This window comes from Pterocles gutturalis, unplaced genomic scaffold (genome assembly GCF_000699245.1).
Source record: "Pterocles gutturalis isolate BGI_N339 unplaced genomic scaffold, ASM69924v1 scaffold12078, whole genome shotgun sequence".
In the NCBI taxonomy this organism is placed as follows: Eukaryota; Metazoa; Chordata; class Aves; order Pterocliformes; family Pteroclidae; genus Pterocles; species Pterocles gutturalis.
Window position 1 is genome coordinate 47,348 of NW_010125704.1, and position 19,695 is coordinate 67,042.

At 41.7% G+C, this 19,695-nt stretch overlaps 1 protein-coding gene across 1 annotated transcript in view; it reads left to right on the forward strand.

Annotated features, from left to right (window-relative positions):
• Window positions 1-18,941, forward strand: part of MAP4K5 (mitogen-activated protein kinase kinase kinase kinase 5) — a 44,994-nt gene extending 26,053 nt beyond the window's left edge. The window contains exons 15-31 of the mRNA XM_010078677.1: window positions 2,900-2,942; window positions 3,414-3,567; window positions 4,166-4,263; window positions 4,365-4,406; window positions 5,019-5,103; window positions 5,194-5,273; window positions 8,951-9,011; window positions 9,962-9,964; window positions 10,054-10,168; window positions 10,303-10,361; window positions 11,673-11,776; window positions 12,159-12,336; window positions 13,303-13,371; window positions 14,031-14,123; window positions 15,956-16,026; window positions 16,777-16,832; window positions 18,854-18,941. Coding sequence (XP_010076979.1) covers window positions 2,900-2,942; window positions 3,414-3,567; window positions 4,166-4,263; window positions 4,365-4,406; window positions 5,019-5,103; window positions 5,194-5,273; window positions 8,951-9,011; window positions 9,962-9,964; window positions 10,054-10,168; window positions 10,303-10,361; window positions 11,673-11,776; window positions 12,159-12,336; window positions 13,303-13,371; window positions 14,031-14,123; window positions 15,956-16,026; window positions 16,777-16,832; window positions 18,854-18,941 — 1,399 coding nt within the window. The remainder of the gene's footprint in view (window positions 1-2,899; window positions 2,943-3,413; window positions 3,568-4,165; window positions 4,264-4,364; window positions 4,407-5,018; window positions 5,104-5,193; window positions 5,274-8,950; window positions 9,012-9,961; window positions 9,965-10,053; window positions 10,169-10,302; window positions 10,362-11,672; window positions 11,777-12,158; window positions 12,337-13,302; window positions 13,372-14,030; window positions 14,124-15,955; window positions 16,027-16,776; window positions 16,833-18,853) is intronic.
• Window positions 18,942-19,695: the final 754 nt, after the last annotated feature.

A 19,695-nucleotide genomic window follows, 5' to 3' on the forward strand; every position in this document is an offset into this window, starting at 1 on the left:
GTTGAAAGAACTGCTCAGCTAAAAGAGCCTGTTTCCCATCTTAGTTTGGAACAGAGTAGCAGACAGTGAATTTCTTTGGCTTTTTTGCAGATAAAGTCTTGCATAAGCTGTCAGCTGACATTACAGCCCCCTGGAAAGCTGGCTGTGTCACAGAGATTGCCAGTTTTCGAGACTTTTTAAATTCAACCTGTTTTTCATCTCTCACTCTTCTTGTAGTAAAAACTGGGGGTGGCACTCTAGGCCCTGCCTCTCCCTGTCCAGCAATGACAGCGGCCGCTTTCCTTCCTCTCTGGTTTTGTGTGTGTGACCCTGATGAGCTGCAGATCGAAAGCCTTTCTCGTGAGCGCTGACTTTTCTGCAGACAGCTGGAATCTGCGGGGTCAAGGAGCAGGGAGGGAGGGAGGGAAGCTCCTCCTGGCAGAGTGACTTCTTGCTTTGATTCTGTTTCTGTAGCGTTATTAAGATTGTATTAAAAGCTGTATTAAAAGCAGAATGAATGTAGCCATAGCAAACGTTGCTAGAGCTGTAAGTCAGTAAATTGATACAGATTTAGTACGGAAAGGAGGACAGGCAGAAAGTTTCTGGATGGTGAATCCGTGCTGCTTACTTGGAAACCACTTCCAGATTGAAAAGATAAACAGGAAATGCATAACTCCTCTGTCCCAGCAGTTGAGAGTAATCCCAGGGATGCACAGAGAGGATGTGTGCTGGGGGGTCTTCGTGCCCTTTGGCTTTTATCGGAGTGAATGGTGATTGATGCGTTCCGCTTGGGAGTTACTTGACTGGAAAGGGGAATACTGAAATGTGTACCTGATGATTAAATTTGTTTCTTGATTTTTCTCATCCTTATTGTAGCATTTTAAAATGACTTTAAAAATACATTTTCTGCATTATGGACGCGGGTTTTGTTGATGGTTGGACTTTTTCTCTTTTAAATTTTTTAATAATTCCTGTTGGCAACTTTCTGCCACTTTTCCTTCAGAAGTAACTCGCAGGGAAATTTTATATTAATCCAAATTTGCCTGGGTTAGTTTTTGTATAATATGCTTTTATTTTCCTGTTCGTTACCCCTGAGGTCATTCCTCCGTGGGTGAGGTGGTGTGTTGTGGAAGGATGCGTGAGTCGGTGGGATACGGGCTGTCTGCTCTGCAGGCAGAGACCTGGGCTGCCCCAGCTGCTCCAGCCTGGAGGAGCCTGTCCCCGGCTGAACACTGAGACAGCTTCTGAGCTGCCTCTCCACCTCGCCATTCCTAAATGCCGAAGCCTAGACTTCACAACATCACAACAGCATGCTAAGGAATGGTTTTTATTGGGTTTAGTTTTATGGTTTAGCTTCTTAGATTTAATGCAGGGGTTTTGGGGGTTTTTTTTGAGACACAGCTTGAAAACTGCCATTTTGCAAAATTTTATCAGTTTGTGTTTGTTTCAGGATTATACTTTCAGTGCTGCTTTGATCCTTTTTTTTTTTTTTTTGACCCTGCGGTAGCTTTGAAACAAAAATTCCCAATGTAATGGGAAACAGTCTGTGTTTCAGCATATAGCACTAAAGGAGGAAACTTACTATCTAAAGACTTTTCTCCATTTGTCTCCCAGTCTCTTCCTCTGTTCTCTTTTTTTTTTTCCTTCTTCTTTTATATCATACTCTTATTAGGCATTTCAACAATCTTTAAAATGCCAGGTAGGGAAACGAGAGATGAGTTGATGGTGTCTGGTATGGAAAAGAGCTTCAATGATTATTGGGGGGTGAGGGGAAGGAAAAAGGGCTTAACGCAGTGAATAAGAGAGAAATACTTTGTTTTGAAAAGGGCTGGGAGGTGCTTGTTATGAAACTAAATGACCTCACTGATCAGTTTAGTTGCACGTGTTGACCTTGGAGCAGAGTTCTTAATTTTATAAACATTTTACCTAGGGGACTGCTTACAAAATTTGGCGATGGGAGCGAAGATGTTGAAGAGTGAGTGGACCTCCTTCGCGTACAGTTGTGTTTACTCCGTGCGGCTCTCGCTAAAGCAGGCAGCGTTCTGGCAAAACCTCTTCCCTTAAAATGCTGCAGGCAGCTTTGCCGCTCATAAATATAAGCGAGGGCGGGCTGCACTCAAAGGTCTAACGCACGCTTGACTTTATCTGATCGTCAGGAGAATGTCTGCAAAGCAATGCTTTTTTCCCCTGCTCTCCTTCCTGAGGTTATCTCAGAGTGCCTGTGAAAGCACCTAATACTTTAAAGCAGATTTTATGTCGATTAATATATCAATCATGAGCCGGGTCGGGTAGTGACAGGACGTGCAGGTATTCCTGCAGAGCTCTCGTGGGGTATGTGCAGCTCCTCTGGTGCCCAAATGTTTGTCTGATCCAGAGCAAAAGCTGCAAACTGCAGCCAGCGGTGGTGAACCTCTTTGTTGGTTGGCCCGAAGTTCGGCTGCCGTGGGGGTGGCTGTGAGTAGATGACCAATAAACCTGTTTTTCAAATAAACTTTGAAAAATTATGGGAGGACATTGCTCTGTGACACGATCTACTGGCTGTTCCAGAAATGCAGCATTTTTGCTCTCGGGAAGGATTTTCTAGTAAAAACAAGTGCAAAAATAAAATTCAAGCAGTGGGAAGGGGCACCTTCAGAGAACTAGTCCCTGAACATATATTTATTTGCTAATTTCAAATACCCTTCGCCACAGTACGCTCTGTAACACTGGCATTTATGAAAGAACATGAGTTTATCGAAACCCAACACTTCTAACAAGATTAACGTGCTTTTTTCCCACTTCTAGTTTAACCCTGTTCATGCAAAGCTGCGATCCATGTTTTCTATGCGTCTAGCGCGTCTTATTTACCATCTGTGTTCTCAAGTAATTCTGTTTGTGGTGTTGGTTTAACTAAGACGACTGTCGCACCTTTTCATTGCAGATCGACACTAAAGCGAGCAGGGCCACCTCCGCTGCCTCCTAAGGTAAGAGGTGGTGGGTTTTAAAGAGGTTTAAGTGGCAAAACCTCATTTGTGCAGCCTCTGCAGCGCTTCTGTCTGCTGCTCTCAGTAGGTTGTAAATTCTGTTACATACCATTTGCCAGCAGACATCATGCAGCTCTGTATTTTCTGCTGACTTGCAGTCTGTACGGTCTCGACCTCTGGGACTCCTGGCCTTATACAGTGCCCTAGACAAAGTGACCTGTAGGTATTTTTCCTCTAAAGAGAGCATGCTGCGTGGGATGTCCTCTTGTTCAGCATTCTGCCTGCTGCTGTGGTTTTCCATCAGAGAAGGGAATACTTCGTAGATTTTTCTGCTGTCAAATGTCTTTTTTCAAAGCCTGATTTTTTTTTTTTTTTAATGTAGAAGCAGTCTGACTTGAGTTAAACTCATCTGAAGTCCGTGCTTTCAGGTGCCATTCCCCAGGTAACCTTCACTTCTTTGGTTTGTTGCAGCCGAGAATAAACAGTTATCCTGAGGAGAACCTCCCAGATGATGAGAAATGTCAGACAATAAAACATTTCCCAGACTCGCAGAACAGAGCCCCACCAGCTCACCGGAGACAGAGCATCCCTGTTTGCGGGCCTCAGACTGATTCTTCCCCCGTTGGTATGACCAGCAGCATCAGCAGCCCTGGGTTGCTCACAGCCAGATACAGCGACGTAGGTAAATGCCTTACATTTCCTAAAGGTGGCTTTGCATCCTGTAAAAGGAAATCAGTCCAGAGCTATTTTCAGTAGATATGATCATTTTTATGAAAAAAAAATAAAGTGCAGCTTTCCTTTTTACCTGTGCACTGGCTCTTATTAGAGCCATGACCCATGGTGGAGATGTTCTTCCCGAAACAAGGACACTCAGCCAGTTAATGCTGTTCCTGGGTTGCCTGCAGGAATAGCGTAAAAGCAACAAATGTGCGGGGAGGATCATCTGTGAGGAGCTTGCCGCAGCGTTATTCTCAGCTGTGTTTGGCCCAGGGACTGTTTGGGTCACGGAAAGCCTTTATTAAAACTGGGTAGCTTAGCACACAGAAGAGTGGCCAGCTGTCCCTGGAAGGGTTCTGCTGCCTGAGGTGTGTGTACAGAAGTTTCAGAACTCCCTCTTCTCCACTCTTGCTAGATACAGGGGAGAACAGATTATAGGGCAGCAAAATTTTTTTCTTTTTCACTGTGTCAAGTGAGCTACAAAATGTGTCTGGGCTTCTTTTCAGGAAATGGGGATGGCATGCTGAAACTCATTGAAGAAAATACAGAAGGGTCCGGACAAATCCCGCAACTGCCACGTAAAAAAGAGAAAAGAGATTTTCCTGTAAGTGTTGTGACTCTCAGTCGGATTTCACTGTCATGTTAGCTAGCTAGTTTTATATCGGTGCGTGGGAGGTATTTAATGATCTTTCTTTCTTCCCACAGAAGCCAGCAATCAATGGTTTACCACCAACACCGAAGGTGCTGGTAAGAAATCTCATTTGCAGTGGGAGTTACGGGAAGCCTGCTGTTGTGGCATCTCTCTAGTGTCAGAAGCTTTATGCTAGAATAAACCACCAGCTCATCTGGGGTGATTTTCTGCATCTCATAGCCAGTTACTTTTTCGTGTACTGAATCCACAATATTTGTTTCCTTTTCTTAAAAACTTCCTTTCATCATTCAGTCTGGATGTGAAGGGTTGGAGGCTTCCTCTGTGGGCTGTGATCTCCAGTGGCAGTCTCTGCTTGGTAAAGAGAAAGGGGGAGAGGTGCTAGTGAAGCAAGAGGGTGGTATTACTGCAACATTTCTGCTTTTTTTTCCCTTCATACACCATTTATATAAGCACTCGATATTGTTCTTACCCAGCAGGTACTTAAAATTGTTCTTATCAGTCCGATTCCTCTTTGTGTTTCTTAATGGTTTGGAAGGCTGCTTTTGGGGGAGATAAAAATGTTTTGCATCAAGGCATATTAGAGTAAGTTTGTGTCTGGAAAAAAGAGAGCAGAGGTGTGTACAGGTGTGTACTAAGTGGCCAAGTGCCAGAAGATAAACACTTTCTACTGTAAACTTGTTTCAGGTTTCAGTTTTGGTGTTTTGCAGATGGGAGCTTGTTTTTCCAAAGTCTTTGATGGTTGTCCTTTGAAGATTAATTGTGCAACATCATGGATACATCCAGATACTAAAGGTAAAGTTACTTTAGGTTTCTATTTTAAACTTTCCTGTTGCCAAAGTGGTAATGAGCTTGTGAAATAATCAATTTCTCTTACTTTTTTAGACCAGTACATTATCTTTGGCACAGAAGAAGGCATCTATACTTTGAATTTGAATGAACTTCACGAAGCAACAATGGAACAGGTGATTTTTGGTGTACTGAACACACAGAATAGATTTGGGGATATTATGAAGCAAGAAAGTTTGATATTGGAGGGGATGGCTGGGATACCAGGCTTCATGGTATAAACTGATTCACATCAAAACCAGAAATTGAAGTCCTGCGTAAATTTTTTTTGCTGCTTATGGGACCCTGCTTTCAAAGGAGTTCTCTACTAAAACATCTTGGAGACAGCCGATTACCTGCCCTTTCTCTTTCCATTTTCTCTCCACTAGATGGCATATTGCTTCTCTACTGGATGCTAGCAAAGCCCTCAACCCTTTAATTTAGCTGGCATTGCTCTCACCAATAAATATGCATTTGCTTCTGTTTTCTTGGGTTCTCTAACCCTTTCCAAAGCCCCTTTGTTAGATTGTTATTGTTAGATTTGCTTTTTTAGAGTCAGGAGTAGCAGAAGGGAAGCATTGACAGATGCTGATAATGGGATTTATACCTGTAGGTTTCTAAAGCGCTTCACAAAGGCACTTCAGGCATCTAAAGAGCATTAAACTCCGTCAAGACATGGCACAGGTCAGAAAGCAGTGGAGGCAGGGTGGGCGTAATCTATGAGTAACAGTGAGGGAAAGATGATTTCACAGCAAGGGCACTGCACAGAGATCTGGGCTTCAGAGGAGGAAGTCCTCTGTTTGTGGGAGCGTCATGCTAGAGGACAAAACTGGAGAGGGGCAAAAGAAAAAGGGAAGTGTCAGGGCGTAGTTTGTCACGGACAAAAGCAAGAGAAGATGATTAAGGGCTTGATGGTGAGAATTGTGAATTTGAATTCAATACAGTAAGAAGATCTGTTCAAGTTAAGAGAGCTGAGGATACACCTGAATGCAGTAGGAGAGAGTTGAATCTGAAGTTGCTTATCTTTTTGTATCCTAAGCAGACATGGGCAGTAACTACTTACTTTTCTAATAAATTCCTGAAAATTTTGGTGGCAGCAGACCCCCTGGCCTTCTTACCTCAATTTTCTCTTTATTCTTGTCAAACAAGTCTCTCCTTGTACATTTTCGTAATTCTAACAGTCTTCTCTGGACTCTTCCACATGCTTTTTTTATCCTATTGAAAGGTTAGATATGCCAGTGGTAGGTAGAGAGAACTTACTTGTGTCTGCTTAGGACATTCAGTGCATCCCAAGATGCAAGTTTCCTTTTCTGTGAGAGCATCCTCAGTTTGGAGAGGTTGATTGTGATCCACTACAAACCCCAGAGGCTTTACAACTGTGCTTCTGCCATGCCACTTGTTTCCTTATTTGTGTTTATTAATTTCATGATTTCTCTCCACCAAATGAACATTTTTAACTGTTTCTCTAACTTCTGATTCTGATTGCATCTTCCAAAGAGCTTACTGTCTCTCCAAGGTTAGTATCTCCTAATTTCAGAAGTATACTTTTATTCCATTGTCAGTTTTTCAGTGAAAATACTGAACAGAACCAGACCTAGAAATGACATTAGATATGTACAGGCTGCCTTTTCCTTCTGTTAAATAGCAAATTGCTGATAGATACTCTGTTTTTATGTCCAACCAGTTGTGTTTTCTTTCTGCAATTTCTTCTACTCCATATTTTCTTATTTTGCTTCTGGAAATGGCACACAGGACCAGGTCCTTCACATAGGTTTCACATCTTGCTGTTTCACTGCCCCCAGCAGGAGTTATTCTGTTCAAGAATCATAGAATCCCAGGATGGTTTGGGTTGGAAGGGACCTTAAAGCCCATCCAGTGCCACCCCCTGCCATGGGCAGGGACACCTCCCACCAGCCCAGGTTGCCCAAAGCCTCATCCAGCCTGGCCTTGAACCCCTCCAGGGATGGGGCATCCACAGCTTCTCTGGGCACCCTGGGCCACTGCCTCACCCCCCGCACAGGAAAACATTTCTTCCTCACATCCCATCTCAATCTCCCCTCTTTCAGCTTCAAACCGTTCCCTCTCATCCTGTCCCTGCAGGAAAGAAGGAAATTCAGATGTTCAAACACAGCCTGGTCTGCACGAGCTGCTCTTGTTGTCTCTTGAGAATTAAAAAGTATGTGGCTTATTCCTGTGCTACTCTGGATATCCAATCAGTCAGTGGGAATATTTTGCAATTCCCTCTGCCCTTGTTATTTGGCTTAGGTGCTGTGTTTGTCCTTCTCGAGGTCCTTGATGTCCTCCATCAGCTCCTGAAGATAATAATTACTGAGACCTTGGGGTCTGAGCCAGTTCTTACATACCGTAAAGTAAACTTCATTGGGACCTGCTGGCATGAGTATATCTAGTTGAAGTAGTGTGTGATGTGTTCTTTTTCTGCTTCTAGCACAAGTTTCTACCCCGGTGCTGTTAACTGTGTTAACCATGTCAGTCTTTCTTTCCTGTCAAGCAGGGGGCCGAGCCTTTTGTTTCCCCAGTTGCCACATTTATCAACTTCTATTGGTAATTGGATTTGTGTCTTAACCTTTCTTATGTTTCTTCCTTCAGGCTTATCTTGTAATTGCCCCTTCATCCTTAGCCTTGTGTCCTTGTTTCCATTTTCTCTATTGTGTATTTTGTGATACTTTAAGGCATGGGTGAGAAATAAGAAATATTTACCCAAGCCCTGGGGTGGCTTGAAGAGAGTTCCCAGGGAACAACTGTTCCCCTTCTCTTCCAGTCTTAGCTGCAGTATTGTACAGATTTCTTTTTCTCTTGTTTTCACCATTTTTAGGAGAAATTATGTCACTTTATGGTGACTGATAGAAACAGATATTAGGTTAGATGGACATTTCCATGAACCAGTACAACCATTCTTTTGTAGAGCCTTGATTCAAGTGTCTTCTGCTGTGTTGTGCAACAGCTTCCCTCACTGGACCAGTCTGCTGTTGTCTTTTTTTAATTGTCTCCTTTAGAAACAGCTCAATTCTATGAACTCCTGGTTTTCTTATTGGAATTTTTTCCTATGGGAGGACCTTACCTATAAATAGTGTTCAATTAATTTAGTCTTTTTTTTTTAACAAAATCCATGTCCTTATTCTGTTGTCCTTGTTCCTTCCTTTGTTGAGACTCCTGAATGCTGTCATTTGCCATCACTTTGATCAAAATTCCCTTCCTCATCCAGATTTTCAGAAAGTTCTTCTTAACTTTAAAATCTTTTCAAATCTAGACTAAGCTCCCCCTTGAGTAACTTCTTCCCTCTGAAACAAAAATCAGGCCCATGCCTTCCATGAGCTGTTTGTTCCCAAAGCAGCATGCCAACACAAATAGCCAGGCAGGGGAGTCCCACAAAATACAGCATTTGGTGGTAAATCAAGTTGCTCAGAAGATACTAATGCCTTTTTTCCCCCTCCTCTGACTTTTGTGGGGTTTAGTAAGTTTCTGCAATAATGTTACCTTTCTTTCTCTGGCTGCCGTTCCTGAGCAAGCTGTATCTTTCAATATGTGGTATTCCCACTTTGGTTCTGTGCTGCTAATTAAAAAATAAAGAAAAATTGAATTTTGAAAGAAGAGGAAAGGAATGAAAACTATTTCAGACAGATAAAAGGGCTAATCAGAGTCCAAAGGAGTGAATTAAAGGGGAATCTGTAGTGCTGCTGGGACTTTCTCCAGTGTCCGTCCCTGCAGGAATGGTGGCAGAGGTGGAGCAGGCAGAGAAAACCACCGTTAGAAATTCCTCTGTGTTTCTATTAATGGAGATATTTTCTTTCTTCAGTTATTTCCTCGGAAGTGCACCTGGCTGTATGTTATCAATAACACCTTAATGTCCTTGTCAGGTATGTATAAGTAGAGAAAAAATTAATAAAATTATAAATAACGGGAAACACTTGAAGTTGTAATGCAGTACCGTGTATTTTGATTGTACTGAAGTAGAGAACTGGGCATTGTTCCTTGTGTTTGTATAGGAGGCTTGGCTTCAAGAGTGGTTTGATATAAAAGACTTTCAGAGAGAAAACTGGACGTTTACAAGTAGTAGAGACAGTTGTCTGCAGCATCCTACCATATTTTTTAAAACTTATTTATTTTTAGGTAGTTTGGAAAAGCTCAGCACTTGGTATTTGTCAAACAAGAGTTGCCTCTGCCAGGGCTGCAATTTGACTGGAAGTGCCCAGAGAATCTAGAGAGTGTCCTCTCCTTTGGTCCCTGAGCTAGGAGCGTTGCAAATGGGTGGCTTCACGTGTCAGAACAAAATTAGGAGAGGATTAACACAGGTGCATTATCCAAATGTCGATGCAGTGTTTGATCGTTCTCAGCGTGTTGTAGCCTGGCAGCATCTTTGATATGAACTGGATTCAGGCAGTAAATCCACCCTAAACCAAAACCAGTCTCAATTTAAAGGAGAGTGAGGTGGCTGTGAAATACTACTAATCCAGCAGATTTATTCTTGAAAAAAAAATTATTTTTCCGCAGTTGTCCTGGAATAGGGAAAAAAGAAGCACTGTGGCAATACAGAGTAATTGCAGGACGGTGCTTTTAAACATGCAGGATTTTGTGTAATGCCACTTTTATTGATTTATAGATAAAGATAGAAGTAATTGTTGGTGTCTAATTACAGCCTTCTAAAAACACCTACATAAAACTAACTTTCAGGGCTGCTGTAGTGTTACTGAGGTGAACTTTGAGTTGGATGCCATGTCTTCTCTATGTGAATTATTATTGTTGTCTTGTTTTCTTTTTCTTCATAACTCGACTTGAAATACCTAACACATGTGCTCCGTTTCTCTAGAAGGTAATTTTCTCTACATATATTTTTCTAAAATGTGCGGTTCTCTGCTGGAGGCATGGGTGTGATATCCATTGTGCTTTTCTCTCTTACAGGGAAAACGTTCCAGCTCTACTCCCATAATTTAATAGCTTTGTTTGAACAAGCCAAAAAAACGGGATTAGCTGCTCATATTCAAACCCATAGGTTTCCTGACAAAATATTACCAAGGTATAAATCTTTCACTTACAGATAATTATTAACAAATATAAATTCCCATAAATACTGTTTGTGCTGCTGAACTGGTAGCATGAAGGGCCTTCAGCATCTCTTGTTAATGCCTTTTTCCATAAATATTATTCCAGGAAGTTTGCCTTAACGACAAAGATCCCTGATACAAAAGGATGCCACAAATGCTGTATAGGTGAGTAGGAGCTCGGTTTTGCAATTTTTTTCCGTCTTTTGCCGTTGGGCACAGCATGTCTTAAACTGATTTCTTTTTAATAAAGTTATAGTTAGTTCATTGTTCAGAAAACAGTATGTGTACGCCTGACTGGTGCGTAGCTTTTCTTTCAATTAATGCAGGGGTCTTTATGCTGGGCAGTAGAAAAGCGTTTTTCATATCAGCTCTTAACCTAGAAATGTTGCTGTCTAGAGCAAGGTCCAAAGGGAAACCCTGGAGATGGCCAGTAGCCTGCAGCTGGCAGGTATTGCACGCTCTCTTTGGGAGCTGCTGCAGCTCTCGGTGACTAAGTCGCTGTTTGGGATCGCTGGCTTCAGGCTGCCACCCAGGCCAACGAGTTCCCGTGACTGCAGCCTGCCCGCGAGCGTAACGATTACAGAATCCCAGACTTGTTGCACATCCACAAATACCCCTTCTGCTCTGTCAGTTTGGCTCAAGGCTTGACCTGGATCCACCTTTTGGGGAGGCTAACTCAAAAAGAATATTTTCCACAAAGAAAGGGCTGGACATGAATAAAAATGATGTCAGCCTGGGGAGGAGTGAAGTTATCGCTCAAGATCTAAGTGCACACAGAAGAGTTAAAGCTTGTGAAGTTACAGATTTATCTTTGGTTTCACTGACTTTCAGACAGGCTTGGGCTTTCTACAGAATGCATGTCCTTTTGCAGACTGGCCCTAGTCCTGGGGGAAATTGTACCTTTATACTCTTAAAAATACTTAAGCAGAGTATAAAGTACCTAGTTGCAAACTTGGATATCCTATCTAGCTCGTCTAAAGTGCCTACAGTCAGCATATTTACAAATGATTCCTGCAGTCAGGCTGGTCTCGTATCCAACTGAGATTTAAAACCCGAAACAAACCCCCAACTCTTTATCATATTATTGCATTAGCTGTCAAAGCTCACTGAAGTTACGGGCCATCTTCACTGCTTGGGAATTATTTTTAGTTAAATCACAACTTGACCTGGACCTTGCACTCCTCCTGCTCACCCAGCTGGAGGAAGAAGGTGTTGGAGCTTTTCTGTCCACTCGGCATGTGGCCTCATTACTAGGACTCAAAGAATGCTGGTGGTTATTAATTATAATTCAATTTATCTGGAATGTAGCACAATATTAATCACTGTGGATATCTGAATGGCAAGCCAGAAGGCAATTGGTGTGAAACTGATGCTGTTTTTTAAATTATTTGCAAAAATTGCTGTAGGGGTTTTTTTCAAGTATGCACTGAACTTAAAAAGGGTTGTTTTCCTGTTGTTTTTATTTATTTTATATAGTACGAAATCCATACACAGGACATAAGTACCTGTGTGGTGCATTGCAGTCTGGAATTGTTCTGCTACAGTGGTATGAGCCAATGCAGAAATTCATGTTAATAAAGGTAAGTATTTCATTTTAGTTTAGAACATTTAATCATTATAGAGTTGTTGAAATAACCTTTCCAGAATTTGTAATGGAAAGTACATCCCAGTCTAGTCCCATTTGTGGGTTCTGAGCACTAGAAAATCTGGCTTGACACATTTTGACTAAGAAAACTTGTGACTGAAGTCAGTCAAGTGCTGGATCAAGCCCAATACCAGCAATAACAGACTAGCATGTACCCCTATGCAATTTAATGTTGCTCCCAGCTCATATTGTCTTAAAAAAGCACTCTCAGTAGCAGTGAAAAATTCTTCTATATCTTCTATACTTTGTGCACATTATTTTAGTCTTTTTAACTCCAAGGTAAAACTTTACAAATGCCTTATTATGTTTTTTCCCAGCACTTTGATTTTCCTTTGCCAAGCCCGTTGAATGTGTTTGAGATGCTAGTGATACCAGAGCAGGAGTACCCCATGGTCTGCGTAGCCATCAGCAAGGGTACTGAACCCCATCAGGTCGTTCAGTTCGAGACAATCAACTTGAACTCAGCGTCTTCGTGGTTTACAGAAATCGGTGCAGGTAAGATTGTTGGTCTGTCTTGCAGCCGTTTTCTTGTCTGTTGGATATCCCTTCCTCAGAAGTCCTTTGGAAAGCTTTAGGCTAGGCAAAGTGATGATCTTCTCTCTACCTAAAGCGTGTTGAAGCTGAATCCAAGGTTCTTTCTTGTGCTGACCTGACAACTTCAGTATGAACTATATTACTGAAAAGACTTCAGTTTTAGACACATCTTTTATTTGCTGAATTGCCTTAAACAGCAATGCAGACCCTGCTGAGGGGTTCTCGTATGTAGCTGCATACTTTTTCTTGGGGTCAGTCTTACTCCTGTTTCCCCTTCTTTCCTGGGTAAAGACCCATTTAAACACATTCTTGTCTGTCCTCCAGCCCTTGGGGGAGGCTTGTCATCTTCAGCTGGCTGTTAATGAGTAGAAGACTTTGTTTTATCTTCAAAAGCTAGTTGATACCTTGCAGATGCTTTTCTCTGCAGGCTTTGTTGGATATAATTTATTATATTTAAATACTGCTTATTAGCAGCTGTACTAAGTACTTCATTAATAAAAACTAGGAAAACTATGAAATCTAGTTTAATATCAGCACAGTAATCTTTCCAGATGTGGATTTATGGGAAAAGAGCATTCTTTTAGGAGCAAAGATTCCCCTGATGATTCCTTTTGTTCATTATTGTGCCTCTTCATGAAGGAAGCGGACTTGCTGTGCTGAACTGTAACATAAAATGTATTTGATGCCAATAACCAGTAGTGCTTTCATACTAAATACCTGCTGTGAGCTGAGGGGTTTGTCTTTAGGCCCTGTACTCTTCCCAGAACATTCTGGGATCATATAGCCTTGAAAAAAATGGAAAGAGTAACAGATACTGTCGATTGCAGAGGACGTGCAGCATACTGAGAAGGCTGCAGCAATTGGTGAGGGGTTGAGGGGGGGGGAGGCTGATGATGTGATATAAATGAATGTTTTCTTTTTCACAAGGCAATCAGCAGTTAGATGCCATTCACGTAACACAGCTGGAAAGAGACACTGTCCTCGTCTGCCTGGACAGTAAGTAACACATCTCTGTTGGGCAACTTACTGCACCTTGTGCAAAACTTGTTTTGCCACAGTTGTTCATTTGAACTCTACCACAAGTTAATTTTTCTCCCTTCATTACTAATTTGTAACTAATACTGTTCAGAGAAGTGGGTTTTCATTTTGACTCTTGTGATTCCTCTTTCCAGTGGATCATCCTTGTTTCTTTTCAAAATGAAACGTCACGCAGCATGACAGACCATAATTCAAGTATGTGCCAGTAAAAGTGACAAAAGTGACATGTGCCTGTTGCATATGCTAGCAGGATAAATAGTTAACACTCCATCACACACAGTAATTATAACCATAACTCATAGGCATCAGCAGATAAAGCCTCAATGGGAACTTTGCGATGGCTTAGTCTGCCTAAATTTCCAGCCTTCATGTTGCATTCACATTTCTGCACTGGTTGGTATTTGCAGGAAAGCTGTCAGTAGAGTCTAAAAACATACAAAGTGTATAAGAAAGTTTTCTGTATTTACTTTGAGAGAAGGATGCCCTTGGATTCACTTCAGGCAAATAGTGCAGATGTTCAGTTTGGGCTTTTTTTTTGTGCCTGAAAGATGAAATTAATATTAATGGAATGCTTTTCAGCAGTGGGTTTTAATAGTTGTTTTTCTGTTTTTCTTGAGAATTTGTGAAAATTGTGAATTTACAAGGGAAATTGAAGTCAAGCAAGAAATTGGCCTCCGAGCTGAGCTTTGATTTCTGCATTGAGTCAGTGGGTAAGTGATTTGCTTCTCTGTTGTCTCTCAAGGACTAAGAGGGATGAGCGTTGAAGGATTCTTAATAATCTACAGTGGTCTATGTGAACCCAGTAGAGCCTGACACTAAAAATTGCACGTGTCAGGATATTGTGAGCTGTCTCTTTGTCTCCACGGACATGCTGAAGAAAGTAAGGCAGTTGCCAGATAGCGTGTCTGATCTGTGCATGTTTCCATCTGGTGTCATTACAGTTTTATAGCTAAGATGTATCATGATTTGGTTGGGGGGAAAAAAAAAGGCTTACTGGTTTCTGGTCATTTGTCATTTCCATAGCACTGAGAAAAACCTTTGGGGAGGAGAAAATGTTTTAGTAATACATAAATTTGTGTTAGTCTTCTAAAAGCTAAGATGTTATTTAAAGTGATAGCAGATCCATTTTTTAACAGTCAGGGTAATAGTATTTGAATCTAATTCTTAGAGGACAGGCTGCTGTCTTTAGACTACTAGAGGACAGCAGCCTTGCTTCTAAAACTTGAATTGTATTTGTCAAGCAAATATTTCTGCTGTAATACCCTTGGAAGTATCTAGTTAGCATGAGTTTAGTAATTGTGTATCTCAGAAACAGAACTTCTTTCTAGAATGAAAATCGGTAAAGACACAATTTGTTCCTGGTAGCAGATCTGTACAACTGGTATTTCTGGCTTCCTCAGGCATCTTCTCTTTAGAAGAAGATTCTTGATGTAGGTATTTTGGATTTTACCAGCAGTTGGTAAAGCAGTGCGCATTCTTTTATACAGCATTTCTATTTAGATATGTCAGATCTGTCCTAGAGGAAGATATTTTTCCCTAAATTCTGACATGTTCTAATTAAGCGCTGTATTTGTATCATACAATATCTCCTGCTGACGCACGCGTAACGTGACTTGACCATTGCCTTTTCCTTGAACTCTGAAGGAATTCATAGACAGAAGCATTTATCCTGAAGCCTTGCACTTAGCAGCTGACACTGAGTAATGTGAACGGTTCTTTACACTCCGAGTGGTCTCTTGGGAATTCAGGGTATTAAACCACTCTGCATTCTCTGCTGGCAGGGTGGAGTGGGGAGTAGCAGGTGAAGATCAGTGCGAGGCTCTTTTGACAAACATCGCTCCTAGGATTCTGCTGGATGCCTTTGTTCTGTGCTTTTAGGACATGGCTAGTACTGAGCAGGTACAAAATGTGACTCGAAGGAATAGTGAAGAAGACAAGTAGGATTTAGGAAAATAAAACACAGTGTAAAATATATTTCTGTAACACTGCTTAAAGAACACCAGGCTCTTCATTATTTTCAGCAGTCTAGTAGTTAAATCATTCTGAGCTGGTAGCTTTCTGTGTTCTCTCTTTGGCCCTGAATGGAAGACTCCTATTTTTCATACTCATGTCTATTTTGAAGTAAATATAATAACTCAAATGATCTGTAATTTCCAGCAACTCACAGTGTTTTGGTTGGCAGCATGTTTATACACTTCCTGGTGTTTTCTCCAGAATCATTTGGAAAACAAAGAGCCAGAGAATGGAAGTGAAAGGGAGAAAAGGAAAAAAGAGAGATGCCTATCTTGTCTGGCAAGCAGGGAATGTCTGAGTGGAAGGTTTTGAGTTGCACTTTAAAAAGCAGTGTGCCTCTCAGATCCAAATAGTCATTTCAATCAATTTTTTCTACGGTGATTTTGGAGATTGGTTCTTCTACCAGGAGTCCAAGTCTCACCTTGTACTTTCTGCACACGCCTCCCGTTATCACTGCTGGTGAGAAGCCCAGGTTGCCTTGGTTCGGATAAGCCACACTCAGGTCTGGTTTTGTGTTTCTCCTTTGCAGTGTGCCTTCAAGACAGTGTGCTGGCCTTCTGGAAACACGGCATGCAGGGCAAAAGCTTTAAGTCAGATGAAGTAAGTCATCTCCCGGTCTCTCCAGGTTTAATTTCTTCCTGCTTCTTATTTGCCATTTGATCCTTTGGCCCCTCTGGCTGCTTCCCTAGTGATAATGCTCATGCTCCATGTTGTCATTGCTGCAGATTGCTGGTTGCTTCCTCTGACTTCCTTTCGTGTGTTGCTCGTGGTAAAGCTCACACACATGCTTTAGCCAGCTCTGTTTCCAAGAATATCCGTCCGAGACTCCTGAACTGGGTCTGCACAGAGCCAGTACAGATCTGGTGTAAGCAGCATTTGGGTTTTGTGGATCTTGGATGAAAAGCTCGAGTTGCAGCATCTCTTTTTTTTTTTTAAAAAAAGACACCTTTTTTTTAAAAAAAAAAATACACTTTTTTTTTAGTGTCCCTTTAAAAAAGTGCCCTTTTTTCGATAAGAACTCTGTCCTTTTTGATGCCATCCTCTGTGAGAACACTGGGAAAGGTACTCAGTCTCTGCTGACAAAGATTTGATCAACATACTCCATCTATGCCACCAAGTCATGTGGACTAATAACCATCTACAACACAAAAATTATTTTAAATAAGTTGTATTTTATGAAATTTAAAGCACTTCTTTGCTTAGCATCAATTTATCTCATTTGATCCTGTAATTTGCACTAAATTGTATTTAAGTTTTTCAACAAAAATGATTTTATTTTCTTCCAACAACAGAGACAATAAATTTCATTTTGCCACTGAAATGGACATTAATGTCTCCGTTTTTCTACAGGTTACCCAAGAGATATCAGATGAAACCAGGGTTTTCCGCTTACTGGGATCAGACAGGTAATCACCTTGATGAAACATAAACTTTTTACTTTATTTAAACTAGCCTTGTAGCTTCCAGCTGGAGCTGGGTTCCAGCCCACCACAGATCTATCTGTAGCTGTAGGGAGCCTGGGGGAGGCAGTAACACTGCTTCTGCTTGCAACAGCCAAAAATTTAATTAGTGGTTGCATCTGCGTCCAAAATTCTTACTAAGAGCCCTGTGATCTCCCCCACTTTCCACTGCAGAGAGAGAACACAAATGTGTAGAGGTACAGTGTGAGGGGAGAAGCCCCAGGGAGAGATGGGAGCTGCCTAATCCAGAATTTCGTATGCTTACATTCTTGGATCCTCAGTCCAGAAAGAGACTGAGAGCAGGATGCTCGCTGTTTTGAAGAGGAGAGGTAGGCTGTACAAGAAACAGCTGACATCTTTGCTTTGCACCTGAGTCACCGAGGTCCCACTGTGCTTGGTCCCTGCAGTTGGAACCGAGGATCCTTACCACTGCTGACTCCAACACCTCAAAAATACAAACTCAGTGCAGCCTCTGCCAGTGCATACCCTGCCTTTTCTGTCCTTGTGCAGACAGGCAGGGGGAATTTCCGTCCCTGTTACTCCAAGCAGAGCAGGGGACATTTTATTGCAAGAATGAGCTTTTGCTAAGGTCCAGATGCCATATGTGTTAGTCCAGGTACATGCTGTGCCTCCAGCAGTGACTCTTTCTTGTGTACTGGAATTAGTGCCTTTGAAATGGTTCATATTTCTGTGTTGGGCTGGTGCACACAGAACATCCCAAGCACACAGAGGGGTGGACAGCAGTGTCTCCTCCGGTTCAGCTTGCACTATTATAGAAGACATGTATATCTGAGTAACAACTTAGTACAAAGTACTTTTGGGGGTTGGAGATAGGGTTGAAGTCCTCCTGCTATGTGCAGTTTTGCAGAGAAGCCGCTTTCTTCCATTCTGATCTCACTGAACTGCCAGATCCGTTGTTTTGTTATTTTTCCATCACTACAAACACAGCAGATCTACCGCATGCATGTGAATGAGATGTGGTAGCACCTTTGTGGTTTGGATCAGTTAAGAACTACTGAGTTGCAGAAGCAAAGATCAGGGACAGAGGCTCTTAAGAGTGAGACTGCATCTGAAAACTCTCTGAGGAATGCGACACGGGATGGGGGTGTGTGCAATGCTCACCTGAGCCAGGCTCCCCTGGCGAAATCAAACTCATTCAAGTGGCATATTTGGCTTATCTGAAACACAGGTAGAAAACAAAAAGCAGAGAGAAGTTTCATCTTGAAAATGACAGGATGCACTTGTAGGAACTGGTGCAGAGAAATGCAGGAGCTAAGCAGTTGGAAGGGAGAGGAGAGGTCAAAGCCCAACCAGATCAGCTGCTGAGGTGATTGTCGAGGTTCAGCATGGGAGAGATGTGTAGGAGACAGTGGTCAGCGCGCCAAAACGGGGAGAGGTTTTCCAGAGGAGCCTACAGGAACATGATCCAGCAAGACAAAGGCTGAGATGGGGTTGAGTGTTCACTATGAACCCGGCACCTTATAAATATTTAGAAGGGAGGAGAACAGTTTAGGTTAGGGGCTGATGCTTATCGCAAGATGTAGGAGGTATAAACATATTCAGACTGCGGATGACTGCAGGAGGGTTGTGTCTCACAACATTCTGGCTCTGAGATAGCTTCCCAACAGGAGCAGAGGACATAGCTTATTTCAAGGAGGAGGATGTCAGTTTGGAAGAGGTTTGTAACACGTTGCATGTGCCTCTGGTTGAGAGGGGTGGATTCTGGTTCAAGAAGCTGCTTCAAGTCCTCTGCTCCTTGTATATTCCACCTCAGTGTTTTTATCAGAAGTGATGCTGGAAAATTAAGTAACTCAAAGAATTAAATACTCAAGATATTTAGGAGAACCAATATCCCTCCAATCTCTAGAAACCTGTGAGCAACAAGTTTGTTCCTCCTCAGCAGTTAAACCCTGTGCTCTGAATTTTTGCCACTAACCATTTGGGATTCTGTTTGTGTTTGATTGCAGAGTGGTAGTGTTAGAAAGCAGGCCAACAGAAAATCCGACCGCACACAGCAATCTCTACATCTTGGCTGGACATGAAAATAGTTACTAAGCGACGGTAACCTAACGCAAATAACAAGAGTGAATTTGCCACACGAGGAACAAAGCAGCATTAGAAAACTCAGTACGAGCGGGACTGTGACTTACTGCTTCTTTTCTTGACAGCTAAATGATGATATTTTGGGGTGGAAATCAATACATTTTTGCAGCTGGGAACAGCTGGTTCTGTCTCTTGCCACTGTGTGGTTGGTTATATCGAGTTTGCTTAATAAAAGCTATGAGATAAATAGTCCTTTACTCACTAGTTATAGGGAAACAGAGCCTTTAAAAAAAACGTTATGCAGTAAAGGTGCCATAAACTGTTAAATATTTTACTTCCCTTGGATTTTCCTTCTCTTCTGTAGATATAGATCTAGTGCTGGCTGTTTCCCTGTTTTATACTGAGTCTTATTCTTAATAAAAAAAGATTTGTGTAGGAAGTGAAAGTATCTGCAAAGCTTTTTGGTTTTAAATCTGCCATTCAGTATGGCTTTGTATAATAGACTATTTAATCCTTATTTATTAATCTGCTGCTAGAATGGTGTAATGTATCTAACTTTTAGCAAAGGAAGGTTGCAGAGCAGCTTACAATTTTTTTATAATTGTATAAAGATTTGATTATTCTTTTTTTTTTTTGTAGGGATGTAGTGCATTATTGAGGGGTATGTTACAATGTCGGTTGATCGTGTAAAAATGCAGTTTTGTACAACAAAGTATTTTGTATTGATTTTTTTGCCTGCAGAATTGCCATAAAAGGGATTTTCTTA